Here is a 22,999-nt window from a genome sequence, read left to right as displayed (position 1 = left end):
TAATCCAAAATATACYAATAAACATGCAATATTTTGAGTTGTTATTGCTGTTTAACAGTGTTTCAAAATACTATTACATTACTATTAATTAGATGTCATTAATTGTTAATTACTCCCAATTTACGCACCCTGAGACTCTTAAAAGAGAGATAAAAGGTGACTTCAGAAGTTCTGTTTAGATAAATACATTTTTAAGTGCAAATTCTAGACTTATAAAAASGCGTGTGGCTGATAATCATTTTTCTGCAGAGTCATGGTGGTTTGTCCACAAGYATGCACTTGCAGGTTTAGTGACGAAGCCATAAAGTACAACACATTTGAAGAGCAAATAAGTACAGTGCTTGTTCCCTTTTCAAGAGGTAGTGTTGTTTTCGTAAGCAGTGTCTTCATAGTTTTTAAACATTAAATTTTGATATCTCCTGGGCCTTAGTCTTTGAAAGATGATAGATAGGTTTGTAACTGTATTTTTCTCTTTCGACTTGCAGAAAGACTTCAAAAATTAATGGTATTGAGTACGTCCCTTTCATGAGTGTTGATCTGAGGGAGCGTTTTGCCTTCCCTCTGCCGTTTTCGTAAGTGCTGTTCAATTACTAACCTTCGGCTTGTTTTTATTTCCAAAACTTTTCTGTATCCCATACTGTTATGCTTTCTCTTTCAGAACTTCAAATCGTTTAAGTAGGATTTTAATTGTAATTCAGGTCAGGATATTTAAATAATACCACTTACTTTTTACAGGCTGATCTTAGGACTGTTTAGTTTGACCTGATCCTGCTTTTGCTGTTGTGACCTATTAGGGGAATATTAGTTTTGGCTTTTTGGAGTACTGGACTGGGCTAGTGGTTTACATCTGTTTCCTAACTGTGCTGCCTCCTAGTCAATTTAGTTCCCTCTGCCTGAATTATCCGKTTGTAAAAGGAAAGTGATAGCTGTTTCCTCTGCGAAGGATTATTCAGAGGAGGAGTGCTATGTAACTGCTAGGTTTTATGCATGAGCAGTGATATGTGTTCAGATCACATAGACATAGTAGACAAAGACACCTCTTTYTCCTTCAGTTTTCTGCTAAAGGCTTGGCAGTCAGACATGTTCAATATTCTCAGGACCAGGGAAACTTATTAATACATTGCTTGGAAGTAAAGGGGGAAAAATGGGTTTTTATTTGTGTAGTCTTTCGTGGAGGAAGTGCTCAGGTTTTGTTTCATGCTTTTACTAGCTTTTACTTTTTTCCCCCAAATCATCAACTTTACAGTTGTTTTATAGTTGTGTATACAAAGCTAGGTAACTGTTTTGCATATGTTTTCTACTGTGTATCAGTTATATAAGACGTACCATGAGAACTTTTTTTTCTGAACTGCTGTTGATTTATTGCTACTTCTCCCTTTTTAAATGTAGTGATAAATGTGGCAAGTTACCACTATCCCCCAAACAGAAAGCAATGTTTGCCAAGTGGGTGCGACCAGATGACCTAACAAATAACCCTACGATGATTTATACTGTATCAAGTTTCAGCATAAAGCAGGTAAGTTGTTCCTAAAGAGAAGTATGTGCTCTTTGAGTTTGTTGCAGAGAATATGGGACCTTCTAAAGGTGAAAAGGAATACTTGTTCAAAAAGGGACCCCCAAGTGTGAGGGAGAGCTTTTCTTTTTTTTTCTGACCCTCTTAAGGATAAATAAATAAATCAGTAAATGTTAAATTGTTAACAGTAGAAATGAAAATCAGACTATGAATTCCAGCAAAAATCCTCTTTTCCAAAAGCAATGGTAAAGTTAGCATCAAAAATGGAAAAGCATACACTGTGGTAAATTCTTCACTTAATTTTTTGTATGTGAAAAATACTGGACAAGATTTTAAACATTTGGTTAACAGGAAGCAGAGTGGCCTATTAAGAATAGTGGAAACATGTTGTTTAATGTTAAGTCGCATAATGGGCTAGATTATTCTTAAATCAGCAACAGATTCTACCATTTGGATCTGGCATATGTTACACAGTGAGTTTGGGAAGGTGGGATTAAGTGTATGTGGATGATGAGGTGAGATATCTGCACTTGTCTTTAGTGGTTTTTAGTAAATCTTTTAATTCTGCTTTGCTCTGCTTGGCTCTGGTGTTGAGCAGGCGTGCTTTTCCTGTCTCTTTMGTAGTAACTTTGATTCTCTTGGGTCAAATTCCTTCCCTTTTGAAGGAAACTATTAAATGACATCTTTCCTTCCCTTTCCACACAACACATTTGTCTTTCAAAATCTAAATATTAGTAAATATCCTTGTTATTTTCTTCCATTTACAGACAATAGTGTCAGATTGTTCTTTTGTGGCATCACTAGCTATCAGTGCAGCATATGAAAGAAGATACAACAAAAAATTGATTACAAGGTAAATAGCTGTCCTTTCTAAGATTTTGTCAGACTTAATATTGCCAAATTTTTGAAGTATGTTTTAGAGAGGTGATACTTAACCTGATGTCTGTTAAACTTACTTATGATCACATGCAGTATTTCTAATTAAGTTAAAGTAAAAAATACTTGGATGAGTATTTTCATCTTTCGTAGAGTCATCATAGAATCAGTAAGGTTGGAAGGGACCTCTGGAGATCATCTAGTCCAACCTCCCTGCTCAGCAGGGTCACCTAGAGCGTGTTAGACAGGGCTGCATCCAGGCGGGCCTTGAATATCWCCAGAGAAGGAGACTCCACAACCTCTCTGGGCAACCTGTTCCAGGGCTCCGTCACTCTCACAGGGAAGAAATTCCCCCTCACGGTCAGGTGGAACTTCCTGCGCTTCAGTTTTTGCCCATTGCCTCTTGTCTTTCATTAATGTTAGCTGAGTTTCTACATCTGTATCATTGGATAGGTCAGTAGAAATAAACAAGTATTTGTCTTCCCCTTCCTCTGTCTGGGTTCATGTGGCTTTAGCACATGAAAGTGAAGACAACTTCATGCAGATGTATATTACAGACTTACAATCTAACTGTAGATATGCTTTTATAGAGAATAAATACTATGGATAGTTTTGTATTTTTTTTGGTTTCTTAATACAGGTTTTACCTACAGTGCTTTATAAACCTGTTTTYCTACTTCGCTGTGCAATGGATGGTACATCTTGCATCTAGTTGTACAATTAAAGTTAACAMCACTGTCGCAGTTCTGCTTGACTAGAGTCCTTTGATAACTTTAGCGTGGGTTTGAAAGATTGTATGCAAGGAGCACATTGCAWGACCAGTGAGCAAATGCTTCTGGAATTTTTGTTTTAACCCATACTATTTAGAAATGGATGTGGGTATAGGTCTTTGGGGTATGGGTCTTTTGGGGTTTTATTGTTTTGGGGGTTTTTTTGGAGGGGAGAGGGGAGGAGCAATGATTTCTGTACTGTCTCCTTGTTGGTCGTATCTTTGACTTATAATTCATACAAATACTATATTTGCACTACAGCTTTAGAAATACAGTTTGTTTAATAGTAAGATACAGTACTTGACTTACTTCTGCTGGAGGAACATTTAGGTTAATTATTTTCTTCCTATTACTCTATTATGCAGCAAAAGTAAGGTCTGAAAAATAAAATTTAGTTAACATCATTGACATTTTTGCTAAATTTGAGTAACACTTCTTGTGAAATTATAAATTCCAGAAACAGATCATGTTAAGCCAACTCTTAATATAAGTCTTTGTATACATAGAGCCAAGTCATTTGTTTATTTTATGTCATAACTTTCTCTCTCTCTCTCTCACTCTCTCTATCCCTCTCTCTCCCTCTCTCTCTCTTTTTTTTTTTAACAGTATAATTTACCCTCAGAATAAGAAAGGTGAACCAGAGTATAATCCATGTGGAAAATACATGGTGAAACTTCATATCAATGGTGTTCCTAGAAAGGTAAATGGTCTTGAGGAAACTGTTTAAAACAGATGCTTTAGTAACTCACTATGCTTCACTGTGAARCTATGCTTATCTAGCAAAAACTTTGAATCCATTTTTTTGGTGGAAAATGGTGCTTAATTGTTACACCTCTTGGGTTTCATTCCGGTTGTGAAGTATGTGACAGACTGTGGGTATTTTTAATGCAAACATTCACTGGAATAACCTTACTCACTTATGTTAAATTCATAGCATTTCCTTGCGGTGCTTAAAGGAATTATGAAACTAATACAAGAGGGGGAGAAAAAAAGCGGGAAATAACTCTTTACCACGGTATAAATATATGGTGTGTCTTCATTTGGAGTGCAAATAATCCCCTTTCTACCCGATTTTATAAAGCAAGAAATAGAACTAGAAAAGTTTCAGAGAGGGACATAGAGGAAGAGCCTAGGTATGGAACTGACCACAAAGGAATGACTGAATTGACCAAAGGTTTTTGATAAGGAGAGGAGATGTCTGAAGGGATGTGATAGAACTTCATAAACTCAGGAACAGCTTTACTTTCTTTTCAGCATAACAAATAGGAGCATAAATTATGTATTTCTTCACATGGTGCTTAACTGTACTCGTTGTTGCCAGATGATGAAGGTTTATGAGATTTCAAAAATTAAGTGACTATATTCATGGAGGGGAAAAAAAGCCATCAAAGGCTATTAAATGCTAAAATAATCTCTTTCTCAGGAAGTCCTTGAGTTGAAAAATTCTGCAATCTGAAGGAGTGTTTCAGGGAATTATCATTTATATATTTACCCTACTCTTAGTATTCTTTCTGAAATAATCTACTATTGGTTGCTGTCCAAGACAGGTTTTAGGCTGAACAGCCATTTATTCTTGTGTGAATAGGATTATCCATCCTTCCATACATAGTACTTGAACAGAAAATGTGCTTTCGTAGTAGTGTGTGTTGGTGACAAACAGATGTCAAAGTGAAAATGAAACACCTGTTACTGGAAATTATTTCAGACCATTGCAATTACTGTAGTAACAATCGATAATGTTGAGCATATTCTGCCTAATTTAAAGAAGAAATGTTAATACTTTCACAATCGCTGCTTTGATATTTTTTTTTCCTTTCCAGAGAGAAGAAATTTAAATCTGGAACTAGAGACTATGAAAGAGATGTGACATATAGTTCGTTTCCCTTTAGATAAATAATCGTTTATTTTTCTGCCGGCTACAGAGCTCAGTCTATGCTCTGTTTCCTAATTAGGTGAGGGATATTGTTAGGCTTTTCTCTACTTTTTTTTTTTCTTTTTTTTAATGCTAGTAATTATGCTGCACTTTTCTGTGGCTACCTCTTTCAATAGATGCTAAAGCAGTTTATAAGAAACTATTGTCATTATCCCCATTTTACAGAAGGGAAATTGAGGCAGGTGATCACAGCTCACCCAGTGACCAGTAAAAGAGCTGGCAATAGAATTTACCTTGTTCACTAGGCCAAACTACTGCAGGATTGAGAGAGGTATTCACATCTGAGGAAAAATGGTCAGGTCTGGTTGTGCCTCAGATGTTGTATATTAATGACATTTTGGTTTTATTATCTTTTTGAAATATTTTTAAATACCTCATTAGCTTTATGATGATTTTCGTGTGTTATTTTGCACAGGTTATCATTGATGACCAGTTACCTGTTGATCATAATGGAGAACTACTCTGCTCTTATTCTAACAATAAAAATGAGTTATGGGTATCATTAATAGAAAAGGCTTACATGAAGGTAATGGGAGGATATGATTTTCCTGGATCAAATTCTGTAAGTACTGGATTATTTATAGCAAAGGCAAAAAGTTCCTCTTAGACTTCACTAGAAAGAAATTTTTTTGATCTGAAATGATTTAAGTGAATTGTTTGCGGAGATGAGGATCAGTTTTGGGGGTGAGGTTTTTGTTACTTTTGTTTTTTGCAGATATGTTTGTATGCACTTAACTGCTTGATCGGATAAATTCCATCAAAATAGAGTAATAGGCAATTCTTGCTCAGTAGGAGGGAGTCAACTAGGAAAGRAACAGACTAATCAGTTAGTTCTTCCATGTATATAGTGGGAACAGGTATGTGGGTCTGTGAGAGTTACTATTTACCAGATTATTCCACTCGTTTGTATTAATACGAAATATGTTCATATAATACGGCTACTAAAGAAGAAGTCATAGTGTTACAGCTAAGCTGACATACAAAAAATACTCTTTTAAAAAGCCTGGTTTACTGAAATGAGTAGCCTATATATTTTTTCATTCATTACTTAGGAAGTATTTCAGATTTTTCGTTCTAACTTTTTAAAAATTTTAACAGTATATTTTTGGTTTCCTAATGCTGTTTGCATTCTAAGTGGATAATCACATTCACTGAAGGTATTCTAGGTGTTTATCTTCTGAAATACGATTAYCAAGGCAAATATGGCCTTGCGTAAGAGGTAATCGTAGCATTTTCATGTATGTTTATTTCAGTGTTGGGCTACTTTGTTTTGGAGGAGGGAAAAGCTGGTGAGATGAAATAGCTTGGTGTGTCTCTCTCTCCTCCTCTAGCTTGCTATCCAGAAGAACAGCTTGACTTGTGCTACTTAATTCTGACTACCATCCCACCTGCCCCCCTCTGCTTTTGGCTATTACGGTTTCCTTGTATAAGCGAAGAATTACTTACTGTCTGTATTGTATTTGTAGTTGGCAAAGTTGCCAGCTACCAGTAATGGTCACTGACAGTTCAAACATATAGTCCGTGCTTTTGCTTTGAGGAGTACAGAAGAAAAGAATGAGGAGGAAGTAACATTTCATGAAGATAAAGTGAGAAGATTAAAGCCTCTTTTTTAATTATTAAAAATGCACATATAACAGCAAGGTTCCAAATAGTAGTTCTGAGAATGGACTTTCAAAGTCCATTAATCAAAGAAAAAATAGAACACATCATGGTTAATTGTTCTCTTATTTTCTTATGCATGCATAGATCTGAAATTCCAGTGCATTAATTTGTTTCATCAGTTCACTTTCAAATCTATGCTTGATTTCTTTGAAGGCACTTTTATAATGTATTTACARGCATCATATGCTTATAGATCAGTTATCTATTATGATTGCATTTCAGAATATCGATCTTCATGCACTGACTGGCTGGATACCTGAAAGGATTGCAATGCACTCTGACAATCAAGCTTTCAATAAAGATAGTACTTTCAGAATGCTTTATCAGAGGTAGAAGTTTGTTCTTCCCTAAATAATCAAGATGCTTACTGTGCAGTAGCTGAGTTACCAATACAAAAACAGTAAAATCACCGTAGATTCCTTGCTAGCATTGTGATACTACCACAAATTGTGCTTTATAGTGCCTCCATAGACTTTCTGGAAGACAAAAATTGAGATATTGGTGACTTTGATGGAATCAAAGATTAAAAGGTTTCAGGAATTTTGTTTGAGATATAACTTTCATTCCTTGCCTTTGAAGAATTAAAAAATAGCCCATTTCTTCAGTTACCAGTTGATRAAGAAAATGGAATATGAAGTCAGAAGAGGAGGTTGGAAGCAGTGTGCAAGTTAAATATGTTAAAAAGCAGGAGGAGATGCAGATAGAACCTTTTCCAGAACTTCAGCGTTGAACTGCTGACATTATGGAARCAGTAGGGTATAGTATTTCTGATTGTATCACAAGATCTATGCCCTGTTAATAAATCTCCTGGAGAAGCACAATACAGAAAGTCTCAAAACTGCAATACTGATTTTCAGATCTACCATAACAATGCTACTTATAGTAAAAGACACAAGTGTAACTTAAAAATTTCATCTAAAATGCTTTGATTCCTTTCAAAACTGTGTCTGATTTGTGCCACCAGTTTTTCATTTCAAGGACATTGAAGGGGGTATTCTGTTGACTGAAGCTACCTACATTCATGACGAAAGAGCATGACTGTACATATCTGCAGTGCTGTCTTCAGTAGGTTAGGAATTCTCAGTTGTTTGTTATAGACTTCTCAGACGTTCTGGCATCATAGTTAGTGATGCCATTATGGCCAGATCCCATTTTAGTGCAATCACCGTTATGTTTGTCTTCGCTAGGCTAAAAATGGGTCAGTCTACAGTTCAATGACTCTGCAAGCTGAATGTGGATTTTTATTTAATTATTATTGTTAGGTTTTAAGACACTGGAACCTGTAGCTGACACAAAGCCTTTGTGTAAACCCCTACGAGAGTATAGAACCACGTTCTTATCATTCTTCAGGTTTTGTCAAACTCCCTCAAAATCATTGAGGGTGGTGGAATTATTAATTTGCTTATATAGTGTGATAAGCTAAGTGTTGATGAAACCACATTTGTGATCAACTGAGTATCTGTAAAACATATCTTTAATAGGTGACACAGCCTGAATTTCAGATTTGACAAACACTGCTTTTATTGTATAATGAAAATAGTCATTTTTCACTTAAAGCCTACATGTTAATATTGAAAGGAAATAATTCTATTTTCTCAAGCTTTCTCAAGAGTGATTTCTACTTACAAAAAAAAAATCATATTCCAGTTTTTATAAAGCAGAATTTCAGTAATGGGAAATGTAAAAGCACACTATTGGAGCGTCTGGCAAATGTTAGTTTACAAGTGCTAAAATCTGAATTAAGGGTTTTTTTGCCTCTTTTTGAACAGATTTCACAAAGGAGATGTCCTTATTACAACAGCAACAGGAGTGATGTCTGAAGAAGAAGGAGAAAAATGGGGTTTAGTTCCAACCCATGCATATGCAGTTTTGGATATAAGAGAATATAAGGTATCAAGTAAAATAAAAGATGTTTTCAAATGCCTATTTGAAATCTGTGTGCTTTGGATAGCTACTGGTTTCCTTTTTTTCCTTTTTTTTTCTTTTTCTCCCTTCCCCCCTTTCTCTAATGGTGTGGTTTACACTATCTGGGCTTCATTGGGAAATTCCAGAAAGTTTAATTATACTGTATTTTCTTAAGCTATTGGTCCATATGCCATGTTCATAAATCATCCTGACGAGTTCAGTAGTTTTATTTTGCATTTCTTTAGGGCCTTAGATTCCTTCAGTTGAAAAACCCTTGGAGCCACTTACGTTGGAAGGGACGATACAGTGAAAATGACACAAGAAATTGGACCCCAGATCTACAAAAATACTTGAACTTTGATCCCAGAACAGCTCAGAAAATAGACAATGGTAATAAGGCTTAACAATCACTGTATATTCAGATAATACAGATTTCTGTGGTTTATCTCTGCCGGAAACTGGAAAAAAAAGTCTAAGCAGGAGGAGGGGAGAGTGGGGTAAAACAAATACTAGAAACTAAATAGTCTAAAATTTCAGGGAGCATGTGCATATTTTAAACGATCATTGCAGGTTTGACCTAGTTTAACTGATCTAGACAATTGAATGTATTTCAAATTCAGTGGCAAGAAATTATCTATCTTAGTTTCTTGGGGAGGGTTCAGTGCAAAGACAACATCCTGCAAATATACTTTGTAATGCTACTTTTTAATGTGTGAATAGACTTTTATACTTTTTTTTTTTTTTTTTTTTTTTTTTTTTTTTTTTTTTTTTTTTTTTTTTTTTTTTGTTTTTTTTTTTTTTTTTTTTTTTTTTTTTTTTCCTTGCATGGGTTTGTTGGTGGCGGGGCAGACTAACAGTTTCCAAGTTTTGCAGAAACTGCTTTTTAGATTCAAAAGAGATGGTGATTCTTTTTCTGGCATCCTAATTGCTGTTTGTTTATCTTTGACAAGAGAGTCCTTTTGTTTGGTGCCACTTACTTTGACAATAATAAGTTCCACGCAAATGCAAAGGAAAACTTCTGTTTAAATAAAAGAATAGCAGCCTTAGCTTTGTGATAGTAAAGAGAGATTGGCTAATTATTTAGTTTGTAGTTCATTTAGTAAGGAATTATATGTTTGTAAAATGTAGTCATAAATTTATATAAAATTACCTTAATCATTTTAAGGGAGTTAATTTTTTTTTGATTGGATTTACGTTGTACGGGTCTCATTGTCTAAATGTGATTGCATTTTCTTATTGCTACAAAATGTGCAGCTGCCTGTATCGGAGACTTGTGTTGTGATGCTGTTAACTTTTGAGAATTTATTTCATCAGAGTCAATAATTTTGCAGGCATTGTTGTTGGCTAGAAGTGCGATTAGATGAGCTATAGAGAATTAAAACGAATAGATGAGAATACTGTAAAGACAAAGTACATCCAGTATGCTAAAGCAAGTCACATGGATGCTGGATGAAGTACCTTGAAATGTATGCAAATATTCTTACATGTTGATTAAAGATTTCGTTGTGTTGGACAGCTGTTGGCCTTATTTGATGGACCTTCAGCTGAACAGCAGACTAAAGTAGGTTGTTGAATTGAGGAAACCTATTTGACTGTGTCTAAATTTTTTTCAGAAACCTAGGAGAGAGAATTGAGGAAACCTATTTGACTGTGTCTAAATTTTTTTCAGAAACCTAGGAGAGAGAGGAAGGCAGCTCAGAATCAGTTAATAATGTCTTTTTGGATGAAACAGATTCTCTCTTTTGTCTTTGTCTCAGTATTTGAGAATGCAAAATACCCAAACAGCTTCAGAAATTCACTGGCCTTTGAGCCATACTAAAAGATACTAACTAAAAAAGATACTGACTAAATGATTTCTCCTAGTTTAACTTGTTTCTTTTGAAGGTTAAGATTTAGTTTAGAAGTGTGGGCAATGGACACATTACTACTGAATTTTACAGAAATGTAGATTTATATAAGCCGTATAGTTTGCGTGGAAAGAGGCTTTTGAAAATTGAGTAAAATCAAGGTGTCTGGTAAGCAAACAATAACAGCAGTTCCTTTGTAGGAATTTTCTGGATTGCTTGGGAAGACTTGTGCCAGTATTACGATGTTATTTATTTGAGCTGGAACCCAAGTCTTTTTAAAGAATCTACGTGTATTCACAGGTTGGTCCAACAGAAAAACTTTTGTATTGAGACATCACTGAGTGTTTTGATGTGGCATATTTTCTTCCTTCCACTCTTCCTAGTTACAGCTGAAAAGGTTGGACTCCAACTATGTTCTCCTGAACCTGACTTGACACTTTTAAATTCGCAATCCAAACTTTGCTTTTGACTACTTCTGTAAAGCCAATGAAACTCCTGGGACCTGTGTGATGATGCTGTTGACCTGAGGCTGGGTAGCCAGATTCTGACATCAGTCCTCAGTCTCTTCATCAGAATAGAAATCAGCCTTTCATACACTCCATGTTTGTTGAAAGAATCACCAGGCAGTGCTTGAGTGGCATAGCTTTTATCTGGCATTCGTTTTCCTTGTGCAGTGTTTGTTGTCTTTGCAAGATGTGGTCAATGATGTGAAGTATTTTACTTAAAATAACTATGACTGATGAAAAATTGAGTTAGTTAACCTTCCTTGCCTATTGATTTTTCCAAACATGACATTTATCTCCTACCTTGTATGCATTGTGTTCAGTCTTGTCACTCGRCTTGAGAGTGCCCCTTTCTGTTTCTCTGCTCCACTCTACTGTGCTCTGCCACTGCTTCCACCTTGCTTCTATACATGTTACCTCGTGAAAAGCATGTTCATCCATATTAAAACTGCTGAGTTTCATCCATAAAGGCTCCCTCCATTTTCATGTTCAAACTAATTCTGAAATAGACTGCCATGATGCAGTAAGATGAAGTTGTGTGTGTGTGTGTGTGTGTGTGTGTGAGATCCTCAAAGCTCATCTACTTGTCTCTCTCTCTTACGCTATTAGTGATTGTCAAACCTCTGTGTGGGGAAATGCCTGACACGGTGGCAATCATCATAAACAGTGGTGCAGTGATGGTAATAATTTGAAATTGGATTGATAATACAGCCTCCCAACACRTGCTGTTCAGTCAAAAAGTGTGGGGAAGGAAGGTCAATGGGGTCTATAAATAGATTTATCCACTTTTATTCCCAGCGTGCCAACTTTGCATTTAAGCATCAGCACCTTTTATTTTTTCACRCCATAGTTTCCCTGTTTAGGCAGTTCATGAGGCAACAGAAAGATTTTGAAATAGAGCACTTCAGAGATTTTCAGCACTTCATGTAGGCAGCCTTCCAAAAATGAAACAAACTATTTTTTAAATAAAAATTCTCTGAATAAAAAAATGGAGGAAACGTCGTTGTTAGATTTTGGAACTAACCATAACTTATATACAGAGCCCTACAGTTCCAAAAGCATAACGCATTTTCCCTTCATAATATTTGGCATGTGCAATCATGACAATAACTGGCTAGCCCCAGGCTCCTTGAGTTGTTCAGCTTTTTGCTGTGCTTTGTGTAGTTGCAATTGCTGTACCAAACAGTCAAGCTGTTCATATTTAGCATTTCTGATCATCACACTTGCATTGTAGCAAACTCATTTATAAAACGAAATTGTAAGATAATGCTTCTTGTACTGTAATACTATGTAGCCACAGTTACAGATTTCTGTAACAATACTGTGACAGTAGAAAGTTAGCCCTCAATAATTTTGTTGCTGATGTTAAATAGCTGCGTATATATTTGGAGTTAGATTTCAAAACACAAATTAATGTCTTAYTCATCTAATAAAGCATCTGTGTTACTTCTAGTACCTGGGATGCAAAACAAGGTCCAGTGAAGGATGCCTACAGCCTGGCTAATAATCCTCAGTACAAGCTAGAGGTACAGTGTCCACAAGGTGGTGCTGCAGTTTGGATTCTGCTTAGCAGACATATCACAGATAAGGTGCCACATTCTTTTTCTTATTTTTTCTGTGTTATGAGATCTATAATATCTTCTGTAAATCTTTCTGTATAGCTCTCTGTATTATTAGAATATTGCTACTAATATTTTCCTGTATTTCTTTTAAATTCAGCAGGTACGCATACCTGAATACAAGTTTGTTGAAATAGTAAAAATTGACTGAGGTCATTATATTCCACTCATACTGCATGAATGTTTAGAATGTAGCTCTTGCAGTTCTACCTGTTCATTGTGCTTGAAAGGAAATTTAAAAAAAACCAAAAACAACAAAAAAAACCTTCTTATGGTACTGAAGTAACTCCAGAGGCCAGTGCTCTTTTCAGTGAAACTAGTTGCAATCCAGTTATTTCAGACTTTTTTTTTAAAGAAATAGATAAAATATCTCAATAAATAAAAATACCAGATCATATCATGTGGTGGTCAGAAGGGGATGATAGAACCTGTACTTGAATATAATCATACATTAGTTACATTCCACAGAAATGTGTAACTCTGCTAATTCATTCTTTTTATAGGATGACTTTGCACACAATCGAGAATTCATTACAATGGTTGTATACAAGACTGATGGCAAAAAAGTTTACTATCCAGGTTAGTGCATCTTAATTGCCAGGAAGATGATGCTTAGAAATGAATGAAGACTTGCAGGGAAGAAGAGAGGCATGCTTTGCTTTAAAACTAGAGTCCTCATTCTTACAGGAGAGGATCAGCCTTCTGAAATGTTCATTTTGCCCTCTTTGACTATCTTGAACAATCCACGCAGAAGGAATAAGCCCAGCTATACATGGCAGAGATAGGAGGGGTTAACCCTGCTTACAGATCTGTCCTACTGACATTTACTTTGGCACAGCATTTTCTTCATTGTTCTTTTCCTTTTGCAGTGGCAATAGTTGATACTTGAAAGTGGCATTGTGTTTCTAATTATCAAATAACAATTATCACCCACATTGGTGAAATAATTTAAAGGTTTACAGCTTGCACTAAATGAATATAATCAATGTTAGTTGTTACATGAACTTGGCTTAGCAAACCAYCTAAGCAAGCTTGTGAAAGTAGTACTTTGAAATGTTTTTTTAAGTGTTCAACTTTAGGCAGAGAATGCTTAAGAAAAATATCGAGATGCCAAGCTTTTGTTAAAATGTTGTTGTTAGCCATTACGGGTCARATTCTACTTGCCTTGAGAAGAAGGGGGTTGGATTTTGGAGCTTTGTTTTTAGCTGCAAAAAAAACTACATAAATTTTTATCTCAAGACAGATAGCAGGTTGCTTTTATCTTAACTTAGGAAATAGATGTAATGCCTAGCTTGAATGGACAGTTCAGACTACAACTTATATAGAACTACTAATATYGTCTTTCTTTTTAGATTGGGTTAGAGATCTCAGTGTGGCAAATGTTTCTTGAATTCATCCAGTGGAGGTGCATCCTAAGAAAGGCAGGATTTGGCCTGTTGCTTCTGTCAATAGGGAGTCTTTTTAGTACTGCGCTTGGATTTTTAAGATAGCTCCTCATAAAGCAGTTAGAGATTAATGAGTCTGTTTTAAAGTTATTTTGAACAAAGAGAGGAATTTGGGATATTTCTATGGGAACAGCTGGTGAGGGCTGAGTTGTTCATCTGTCGTCTTGTTTGGTGAACTCTGCAAAAAAAAATTCCTTTAGAATTCAAGCTGTCTTTCTGCAGAAAACATCCTTTGAGACTTGAGCAAATCATTGTCTATTTTTTTGCAAAGTCTTGTTAAAGCAACTACTTCTTMTTGCTGCCCAAGACATGCTTCTGATGTTACTGGTACTACAGCAGTGGTTATTTTTACAAGTTTGTTTTTATTGAAAACTTTAAGTGAGCAAACCAAACAAAAATTGTACAGTGAAAGGAACTGTTTCATTTGTGCTTGAAAGAGTCTTCCAGCAAGACTGTTAACAAGAACTGGATGACTCATGTTTTGTCTTGCTACCCAGACTTTTCTAAAGTTTTAATCTCACCTACTCAAACCTCTTTAAAACCTTTATCCATGGAAATAGATTTGTCAAGCTACAGTATTATTTACACCATCTGTTAAAATGAGATCAGAACAAAGCTGTTTAATCCTTTGGCACTGAAACYGAGATTTCCCATTCCTAAACTTTCTATTGTTTTATATTAATCCATTCCTTCTTGTGGAAAACATAAAGGGCCTGATCCTGGCTCTATCAAAGTAATTGGCTAGACTTGTTTCTGCTTCACTGAAATAAAAGTCTGTAATAACTTGATTAGAGGCCAAATAACAAATTACGTGGTATCACTGTGAAAACAAATATTTAGGATATTTATAATAAATAGTGTATTTGCACTGAGACTAGGATGCAGCTACATCRTGATCAGAGAGATTTTGACTGTTTGTGTTAGGGAGAGTGGATGATGAAGAAATAAATTCACATGTTTTAAAGTCATTTTTACCAAGTGGCCAAAGATTTTAGCAGTCTGCATTCTCTTGCAGGTGGAGAAGGGGTATCTGTAACAGACTCCTTGTCAGGAGAATTTTAAGGAGTGCTCAAAGATTCTTTAAATAAAATGTAAGGAAAAAGATGAGGAATCACAATAGGTCTTCTAAGAATAGAGACATTGGTGGGAGATAGATAAGCTATTCTTGCAAGACATAGGATTTAAACTGTATTTTCTAGTGCAGATTTTTTCATCCTTTGAGTGATGTACCTTTCCTGAAAATGATAGTTACTCTTAAGATTGATCCTTTTTTATGAGCAAATCTTCAGTGCTCTATTATTTCTGAAGTACTCAAGTCTGCTGATAGTCTAACCTTACAACCAACAGTCTGACTTCCGTGGCAAAATTCACTGATACAAAATGACTAAGGAATTTACTGAGCCAGGGGATTTTTCGATGAGGAAAAATGTTCATCCTTTTCTTTTTCAGCTGATCCTCCTCCATATATTGATGGTATTCGGATCAACAGTCCGCATTATCTGACCAAGATAAAGCTGACCTCCCCAGGGTCCCATACGTTTACCTTAGTGGTGTCCCAGTATGAGAAACAAAACACTATCCATTACACCATCAGGGTACGTACWGTTGATTTCATAATGAATTTAAACAATTTTACTAAAGAGAAAGTGAACTCACCTTGTAAATTTGATGAACAAGTATACTTTTGCATTGATACTGTTCTTTTAGGGAGGAAGGAAATGAGTGATGCAGCAGAAATGCTGATGAAGTGCTTAATGTTCTCTATAGTTAGAACAATATAGTGTCCATCTTTTTAGTGATGTTATTTTAATCTTTCCTTTGTAACACAGATGTGACATAAAATTGTAAACAAATAATCAGCTGAAAAAATACTTGTTTCCTAGAATAAAAATTTGGTGTCTGCATACAGGCAGAGCATTGGCTCTATGTATCCAACGTTAGCCTATTTTAGATCTCAGTTAAGTTTTAAAGTTTTCTGATTTCTCTAAATTACTATCTTTTTATACACAACTCCAAGAGTGAATTTTTTCCTCACCTACTTTGATCAGCCACCACTTCCTTCTCCTCCCCTCAGTGCCATCTTAGATGTCCTTAACAAAGATGCCATCTGATAAAGAARGGGTAAGAAGGAAAGAGGTGGTTGGAGCCCAAGAATTAGAGCCTCATTTCCTTCATGGTGATGATTTAGGCCTGTAGTGAAGAGGAGTCTAAAAATGATGCGTATGCAATGCTATTTTTTTTTATTTATTTGTTTTAAGGGGGAAGAAGTTTAACTTTTCATGTTTTTGTATGAAAAGTGCAAGATGAATGTGTGACCACCTTCTTCTTTTGCAATGCAGGTGTATTCCTTGTGCAAGTTTACCTTTTCCAAGATCCCAACACCTTACACGGTTTCTAAACGGGTAAAGAAACATTTTCTTTTATGGTTCACTGGATAATAGTTCTGTTTTGGCTTTTCCAGATTTGAGATGTGCGAGGTTGTTAAATATATTTTTATACTAATGCCTAACAAATGTCATGTTAGATTATCTTCCAGCAAATGAAGCTTAACAAAGCTAACAAATGCTCAGTCGGAGCATAATTAGCATAATACCTGTACTTAAGTTACACATAACGTGCCCAACAGCTGCACTGCAAGCATAATTCATACCAACATAAAAGTTCTTGGACTGGCTGACTGTTCAGGATGGTGGCTTAACCTTTATTGGCGGAAGATCCTATTTGGTATATAAGCTTCATCTTCACTGCAGAGGGTATTGGTTGAACTGTATCAGTGCAGATATATCAGTAAAGCCTTTGGAGAATAGACTGGCCTTTAGAATGACAACCTGTGCCGTAATACGCAACTACTCTTCAAAGATCAGATTGTGCCACTACAACTGCAGAGTAAAAACTCTGCAAGTATTGCTTGTTTTCTCCTGAGACACGTGTGATTTTCTTGGGAAAATTCRTGGTATTATGGGACAAAATCAGCAACGGGAAACTGTAGACATCAGTACCCAGACTGTGACAAACAGATTACCAGTAACATAATACATTACTGTTCTTATATYTTGTATAAGACCTCTCAAAGGACTGTTATCACTAGGCAAAGCACTCATACTGTCAAATAGTATCATGGCAATATTTCCATGGTTCATTTCATGTAGAATTGACCCTTGAGAGTACAACAACAAAGGCAAGGGCAAGAAATTTGACTGAAATTTAGTCAGGGGCCCAGGCAGTTTTAGGGCCAGCAGATACTAGTATTTCAGCTATCTACACGAGCTGCAGTTACACCTTCAACTGAAGCGTGAATATAGCCAAGRCATCACAGGATAGTGCAGCTTGCTTCCAAACTTGACATCTTTGAGAGTTTTGAAAACTGAGTAAATAAATTAATTCTCTGAAAAAAATTCTGCTCACGACTGGTTTGATATAGGAGAGTGGGGGTAACATATGAGGAGTGTATCTCAGCTAGAATTTTGTGTGAATGACTGGCATGTCCTGCAAGTGTAACCTTTCATTTTAATGACTAGCAGGAAGAACTTGCAAACAGATGGCCTGTTTTTCAAAGTTTGAGCAGCATTCTTTCTCTTGTACTTATTTGTCCTGTTGAAACCTGTCCTTATGGATATCGTTATTGTGCCAGGAATGCTGGTTCTTAGGGTGCATATAGGGGACTGGACAGTGCTGGAAGGAGTGTTTTCAAAAGCAGGGGTTACAACACCATTATTGTACTACCCTGCACTGCTGTTGTTTCTTACTCGTCACAACAGAATGGTTCTTGACTAAAAAAAACATGGATAGTCCAGTAGTCATGGAATAGATGGGAATATAGGTCCTCTGTTGCATGTAATTTCTCATGGTCAGAAACATAAATGTATTGAATGCATCTGTATTTCTCACTTTAATAAAGGATCTAAGGCCTTGATCTAGGTAGTTGTAAGGCTGTAGTGAAACAATTAAAAATTACGAGGGATTATTAAAATCAGTGACATCTAAAGTAAGAGTAGCCTAGTCTTGTTTTGTCTGTACATATAAGCAATATAAATCTTTTTCAGTGTATAAAATACTTTCTGTACTTTTCTTTTAGGTTAACGGACAATGGAAAGGTCACAGTGCTGGAGGATGTGGAAATTTCAGAGACAGCTACAAAAACAATCCCATTTATCAGTTTCAGCTGGACAAGAGTGGGCCATTACTAATTGAACTACGGGGACCAAGGTTTGTAGAGAATAAGCATGCATCAACATAGGGTATTATGTGCTAAGGATAAATTTTGTTAGTATCTTCCAAGGAGAYGGTAGGAAACTCCTTGAAAATCCTGAAGTGCCATTTACTCTGTCACTAGTAGACCACAAGGAAGAATTGGATGTTAGTGCCCTATGGAGTATCTATTATTTTGAARGTTTCTCCCCTGAACTGCAAGGAATATTGATAGTTCAAGGAGACACAGCTGTTACTGTCATAGAGTATACCTGTATTAACCACTACATCCCAGCTATAAAAGGGCTCAGGAGGATTGAGTTTTGGAGAGGAAATTAGAAAGCAGAATATAAAATAGATATATCTTAAGCTTAAGGTTTATGGTTCTCACAGTCCCATTCATATTATTTTTGCACACAAAACAAGTCTTTCAGTGTACTTAAAGATACCTTATAAAGGACATGAGAAAGTGTTTTCTCACAACTGGTAGCCCCACTACYGAGATTACTTCCATGGATCCTACGCAGGTCAAATGCACACTCCTGCAAAATTCCTACCTCAGAGTAGCAGAGTAGCAGTCTCTGAATAGCAACATCTCCTGACATGCAGTCAAGTGTGTGTGTGTGTGGGGGGGGGGGATGTTTTGGGGTGTTTTTTTTGTAAAGCTGTATTACAGGCCTCCCAAAATGGCAGCATTTCTATCCATCCTCTCCCCTCTTTGACAGAACTGCTAACTCATAAAATGAGGATGAGTAAAGGCACTTCCACAAAGGGGTGATTCTGCTGCTCCACTATTTCTTTTGCATATAGTTTGAGCTTGTRTTTGAGTAGTTTGAATGACAGCAGTTTGAATGTAGTAGTAGTTTGACTGCTACATATATTAAGAGGTAGTAGACAAATTTTCTCTAGTTTTATATTGCAACTTGGGAAATTCTGTTGGGGTCACCGTGACTGATAGTGATCAGATCACATCCCATATTTAATGCACATAATTGTGTCACCACTAGTTTAACTGCTTGAGGTATGCTTAGATGCAGAAGAAGAAAACTAGCAGGGATTTTCCATGTAGTACAGTTCTGAATCTGAAATACGTTAAGTCTTCCTTCAAAGTCTATATTCTATCATAGTAAGTTTGACTAGCATTTCTGTCACAAATGTGACAGAACTTTCAGATGTGTTTCAGTTCTACTCTAGTTTTTAATAAATCACTCTCYTCATGATAATCCTGACCACCCAAATAACTAAAGTAAGAGCCTATCACTTTACTTGCAGGCAATACAGTGTTGGTTTTGAACTGGTCACAGTCTCAACAGTAGGAGATCCTGGTTCCTCTGGCTTTCAGAAAAAAAATAGCGGTGACTACAGGTAAGCTCAGTTAATGAAATTGTAGAGATCAGAAACAGTATTTCAGATCTTAGTTAATTAATAGTTTCTTTTTATCATAGGTGTGGATTTTGCTACTTGGAAGTGGAGAACATACTTGCTGGAGTTTACAACATCATCCCCACCACCTTCCTGCCTCAACAAGAGGGTCCCTTTTTCTTAGATTTTAACAGTACTACTCCTCTTAAGGTATCACAGCTTCAGTGAGGAGACAGATCTGTGCATCACTGTTGAAAGAGGTAGTTAAGATCTATGCTGCAGCCTGAAAACAGATGACTCCACATGCATAAAARAAAATTGCACTCTAAGTAATAGCCAGCAGCATGGAGCCACCGATTTGTCAATTAACTGTGGTACACAGTTACCTGTGGTTTTTGCTGTTGCAGTATTAGAGTGAGCCCTGTTCAACAKGTTTGTGAACATGCTAAAATGCTTATATTCAGATGAACAAGTAAGACTGACTTTATTCAAATTTTTCACACTTCAAATCAAAACTTGATGAGCTAAGAGAAAAATTAATATTGGCATTTTCTTCTCCTCAACTACAGGGTATATGGGTTTAAGATTTTTTTTAAAAAAGTAAGCCTGTAAGAAAAAAATACTCTTGTGTACTGYGCTTATTCAGTTTCAGGACCAAAAAGTAGTATAAGCTATTTGTGCTGCTCTCTTGAGTATTTTCAGAATTGAAGCAGTCCTGACATCTGATTAGTGACTTTACCATTCCTGACAATGTAGTATTTGAGACTGCCACTAACATCTTCAGCTTATCTATAATATGTACATAAGAGTAAAGCAAGAAGAGCCTATGTAAGGACTGAAGTGTTCCACCTTTAGCTATTTCTAAGAGAAAATTAATGGTTTCACTCATATAACAGCTCTGAAAGTACCTGTTAATTTCATGCCTGTATTATTTTAATACATAATAATCTTACAGCACAAGGCACTGTATGGCTCTTTTGTCCTGCTAGCTTTAAGAAAGAACTGTGCTGATACATATCAGCATTAAAATCAGGGAGAGTTAACCAGCAGTACAATACACACAAGATATAACATGCCAGCACACATAGCAGGTGCGAAAGGCTTTCATCCGAAGGTATGCTATGAGATTCTGTATCTACTGAAGTAGTCTCATTTGATGATGCTAAGAGTTAGTGAACTAACCACCAGCAGTGTCCTAGCAAAGAAATATTTTATCCCTGTCGTTTTTGTAAGTGCTAATAAGCATGTATAGGAAAGATCGCCTAAAACTCTTCCCCTATAAACTACACCTGCAACTGCTGTACTTGCTAATCCAGTGACACATGACCATCTCTTTTAAAAGGTACCTTTTTCTTTTATATTACATTACAGTTGCATTGTTTTCTTCTATATGTTTTGGTTTTGAACAACCAAATGGCTGACACGTAACTTCACAGTATCTGCCATTTTGGGGGAGAGGGTATCTTTAAAACAGTCCCAAGCTGTTCTTTCCTTGTCATTCAGGTTTGTTTGGCAGTTTCCCAAGGGAAAAAAAAGTAATTTAAATTTATTCTTGGAGTACAAGTGCCATCTGGAAATTAGGGAAGAGAGCACAGGCTACAGGACTACTAGAAAGCTATGTGCTAAAATTATTCCTATAGAAATCTGCTACTGCCTGTGTCTCAAAAGTACAAGATCCCTTTTGTTTAATCTCCTTCATTAGGCAGCTGCTTGACAAATGCCAAGCTTGAAAAGAACAGTGAAAAATGTATGTTTTTTCTTGACTGCAGGTCTCTTAAAGACTATGTGGGTTAGGAAGTTCAGGACAAGTTTGTCATAATGCAACTTACCTTCTTATACAGGAAAGTTTCTGATTATTGTTGTAACAAAACAACGCAGGAACAGCATGGGTGCAGGCTTTCGGGAGATAGTTGCCTCAAGGACTGTTCTCTCTACCAAATTAAAATTTCATTTGCTTCACAACACGTTTCCTATAAGTGTATGTTAAGCTTTTAGCTCAGGCTGAACCAGAGTGGCAATACATGTATTTTGTCACCTACAAAGTTAAAGTTACAGAAGTAGTTATGGCAAGTAAACCGTGTATATTTTAACAGTACAAAAGGCATATGCCAACAACTGCCAGCTTTTAGAATGCACATCCTCTGTGTTTGAGATCAAACTATTAAGATTTGTCTGTAGTAACAGCTGTTGTTTTATAGTTAGTTTCTACTCTGCATTAGGTTTTGGGGTTGGGGGAGGGTTGTGTTTTGTTTTTTTTTGTGGTTTTTTTTTTTGTTTTTTAAGACAGACAAGCATAACCAAGTGCCAAAGCTTATGCTGGTAATTTAACTTGAAGGTGAAACAAGCTTGAAACTTAGCTTCCATACTGTACCACAACTGTACTTTTAGTACATACTGAACTGTTTGCAGGAGAAATGAAAAGCAAGGAATGTACTCGCTATCCTAATGCCAAAGAAAGGCTGTTTCTTCAAGGATACAGTAACACTTCTTACACAGTCTAGTCACTGAATTGGGCCCATCTCCATAACTGTAAAGGATTTAAGTTCAGGATCAGTGATGTCCTTTATAAAGCAAGTCTTATTCAAATATTGCAGCATAGGTAATCTGGTAGAAAACCATTGTTGCACATTTCCCTACATATATAAGAATGAGAATACTCAGGCACAAAGGAAAGAATAAGAAATGTTATTATCAATTCTAGTCTCTGCAGTTTCTGAAAAAAATTTGAAACAAAATTTTCTTGCCCACTCTTCTTAAAAAAAAAAAAAAAAAAATCGCATACACAGGCACTTATGCTTTGCTCTACTGTTTTCTGCCCAGATATTTACTGCTATCATTTCTTCCACAAATACAGAAAATATCGGGGAGTAAACTGATACTTAAATTACAATACACTTACTTAAACCTGTGTGTAGGCTGAGCTTCTCTTTGCCCTATACCCTTTAGTGACTTTGTTCCATAAGACAAGAGACTACTATATGTTGCAGTAAGACTTTTACAAAGGAATAAGGCCGGGGGAGGGGGGAAGCTGCACAATAGCACAGTAACAGATCAGATGATTGTAACAAAGTCACATAACCATATTTCCAGTTAGACAACTGTGTAACTCTTAAGCCTTAAGTCTTCTCTGCTTGTAACCACACAATTCAAGCTTTTAAAAATTAAAATACAAAGCCACTCAAAATATACTAGCAAGCATACTGCACCCTTCAGTTGTTGTTTGTTATGCTGTGTACAGCTCTGACCACTGTCTAAGCTGCAGAATGGTGGGGATAAATGACAAAATGAAAGCCAGTTGTTACAGAGGATTTAAGAGGATTTGCGATTTCTTTGCTACACTAAGGGAAGACTACTACAAATAAATGATCTTTGCTTT

The 22,999-nt window shown here is 36.1% G+C and overlaps 1 protein-coding gene across 5 annotated transcripts in view; it reads left to right on the top strand.

Annotated features, from left to right (window-relative positions):
- CAPN7 (calpain 7) overlaps positions 1-22,999 on the top strand; it is a 34,296-nt gene extending 11,297 nt beyond the window's left edge. For 4 of the 5 annotated variants that reach the window (XM_085311845.1, XM_085311840.1, XM_085311841.1 and 1 more), the window contains 16 exons: positions 486-572; positions 1,390-1,516; positions 2,281-2,366; positions 3,766-3,859; positions 5,508-5,654; positions 6,977-7,083; positions 8,524-8,644; positions 8,905-9,049; positions 10,707-10,806; positions 12,463-12,598; positions 13,132-13,207; positions 15,523-15,668; positions 16,413-16,475; positions 18,149-18,279; positions 19,534-19,626; positions 19,707-22,999. In XM_085311845.1, the coding sequence (XP_085167971.1) occupies positions 486-572; positions 1,390-1,516; positions 2,281-2,366; positions 3,766-3,859; positions 5,508-5,654; positions 6,977-7,083; positions 8,524-8,644; positions 8,905-9,049; positions 10,707-10,806; positions 12,463-12,598; positions 13,132-13,207; positions 15,523-15,668; positions 16,413-16,475; positions 18,149-18,279; positions 19,534-19,626; positions 19,707-19,851 (1,804 nt within the window). In that variant the 3' untranslated portion in view covers positions 19,852-22,999. Of the gene's footprint in view, positions 1-485; positions 573-1,389; positions 1,517-2,280; positions 2,367-3,765; positions 3,860-5,507; positions 5,655-6,976; positions 7,084-8,523; positions 8,645-8,904; positions 9,050-10,706; positions 10,807-12,462; positions 12,599-13,131; positions 13,208-15,522; positions 15,669-16,331; positions 16,476-18,148; positions 18,280-19,533; positions 19,627-19,706 lie in introns of those variants that run through there. The other variant, XM_085311844.1, reaches the window with a different exon arrangement.

This window comes from Rhea americana, unplaced genomic scaffold (genome assembly GCF_003343005.1).
Source record: "Rhea americana isolate MKP2758 unplaced genomic scaffold, rheAme1 scaffold_35, whole genome shotgun sequence".
Classification (NCBI taxonomy): domain Eukaryota; kingdom Metazoa; phylum Chordata; class Aves; order Rheiformes; family Rheidae; genus Rhea; species Rhea americana.
This window is presented reverse-complemented; position numbering and strand designations above follow the sequence as displayed.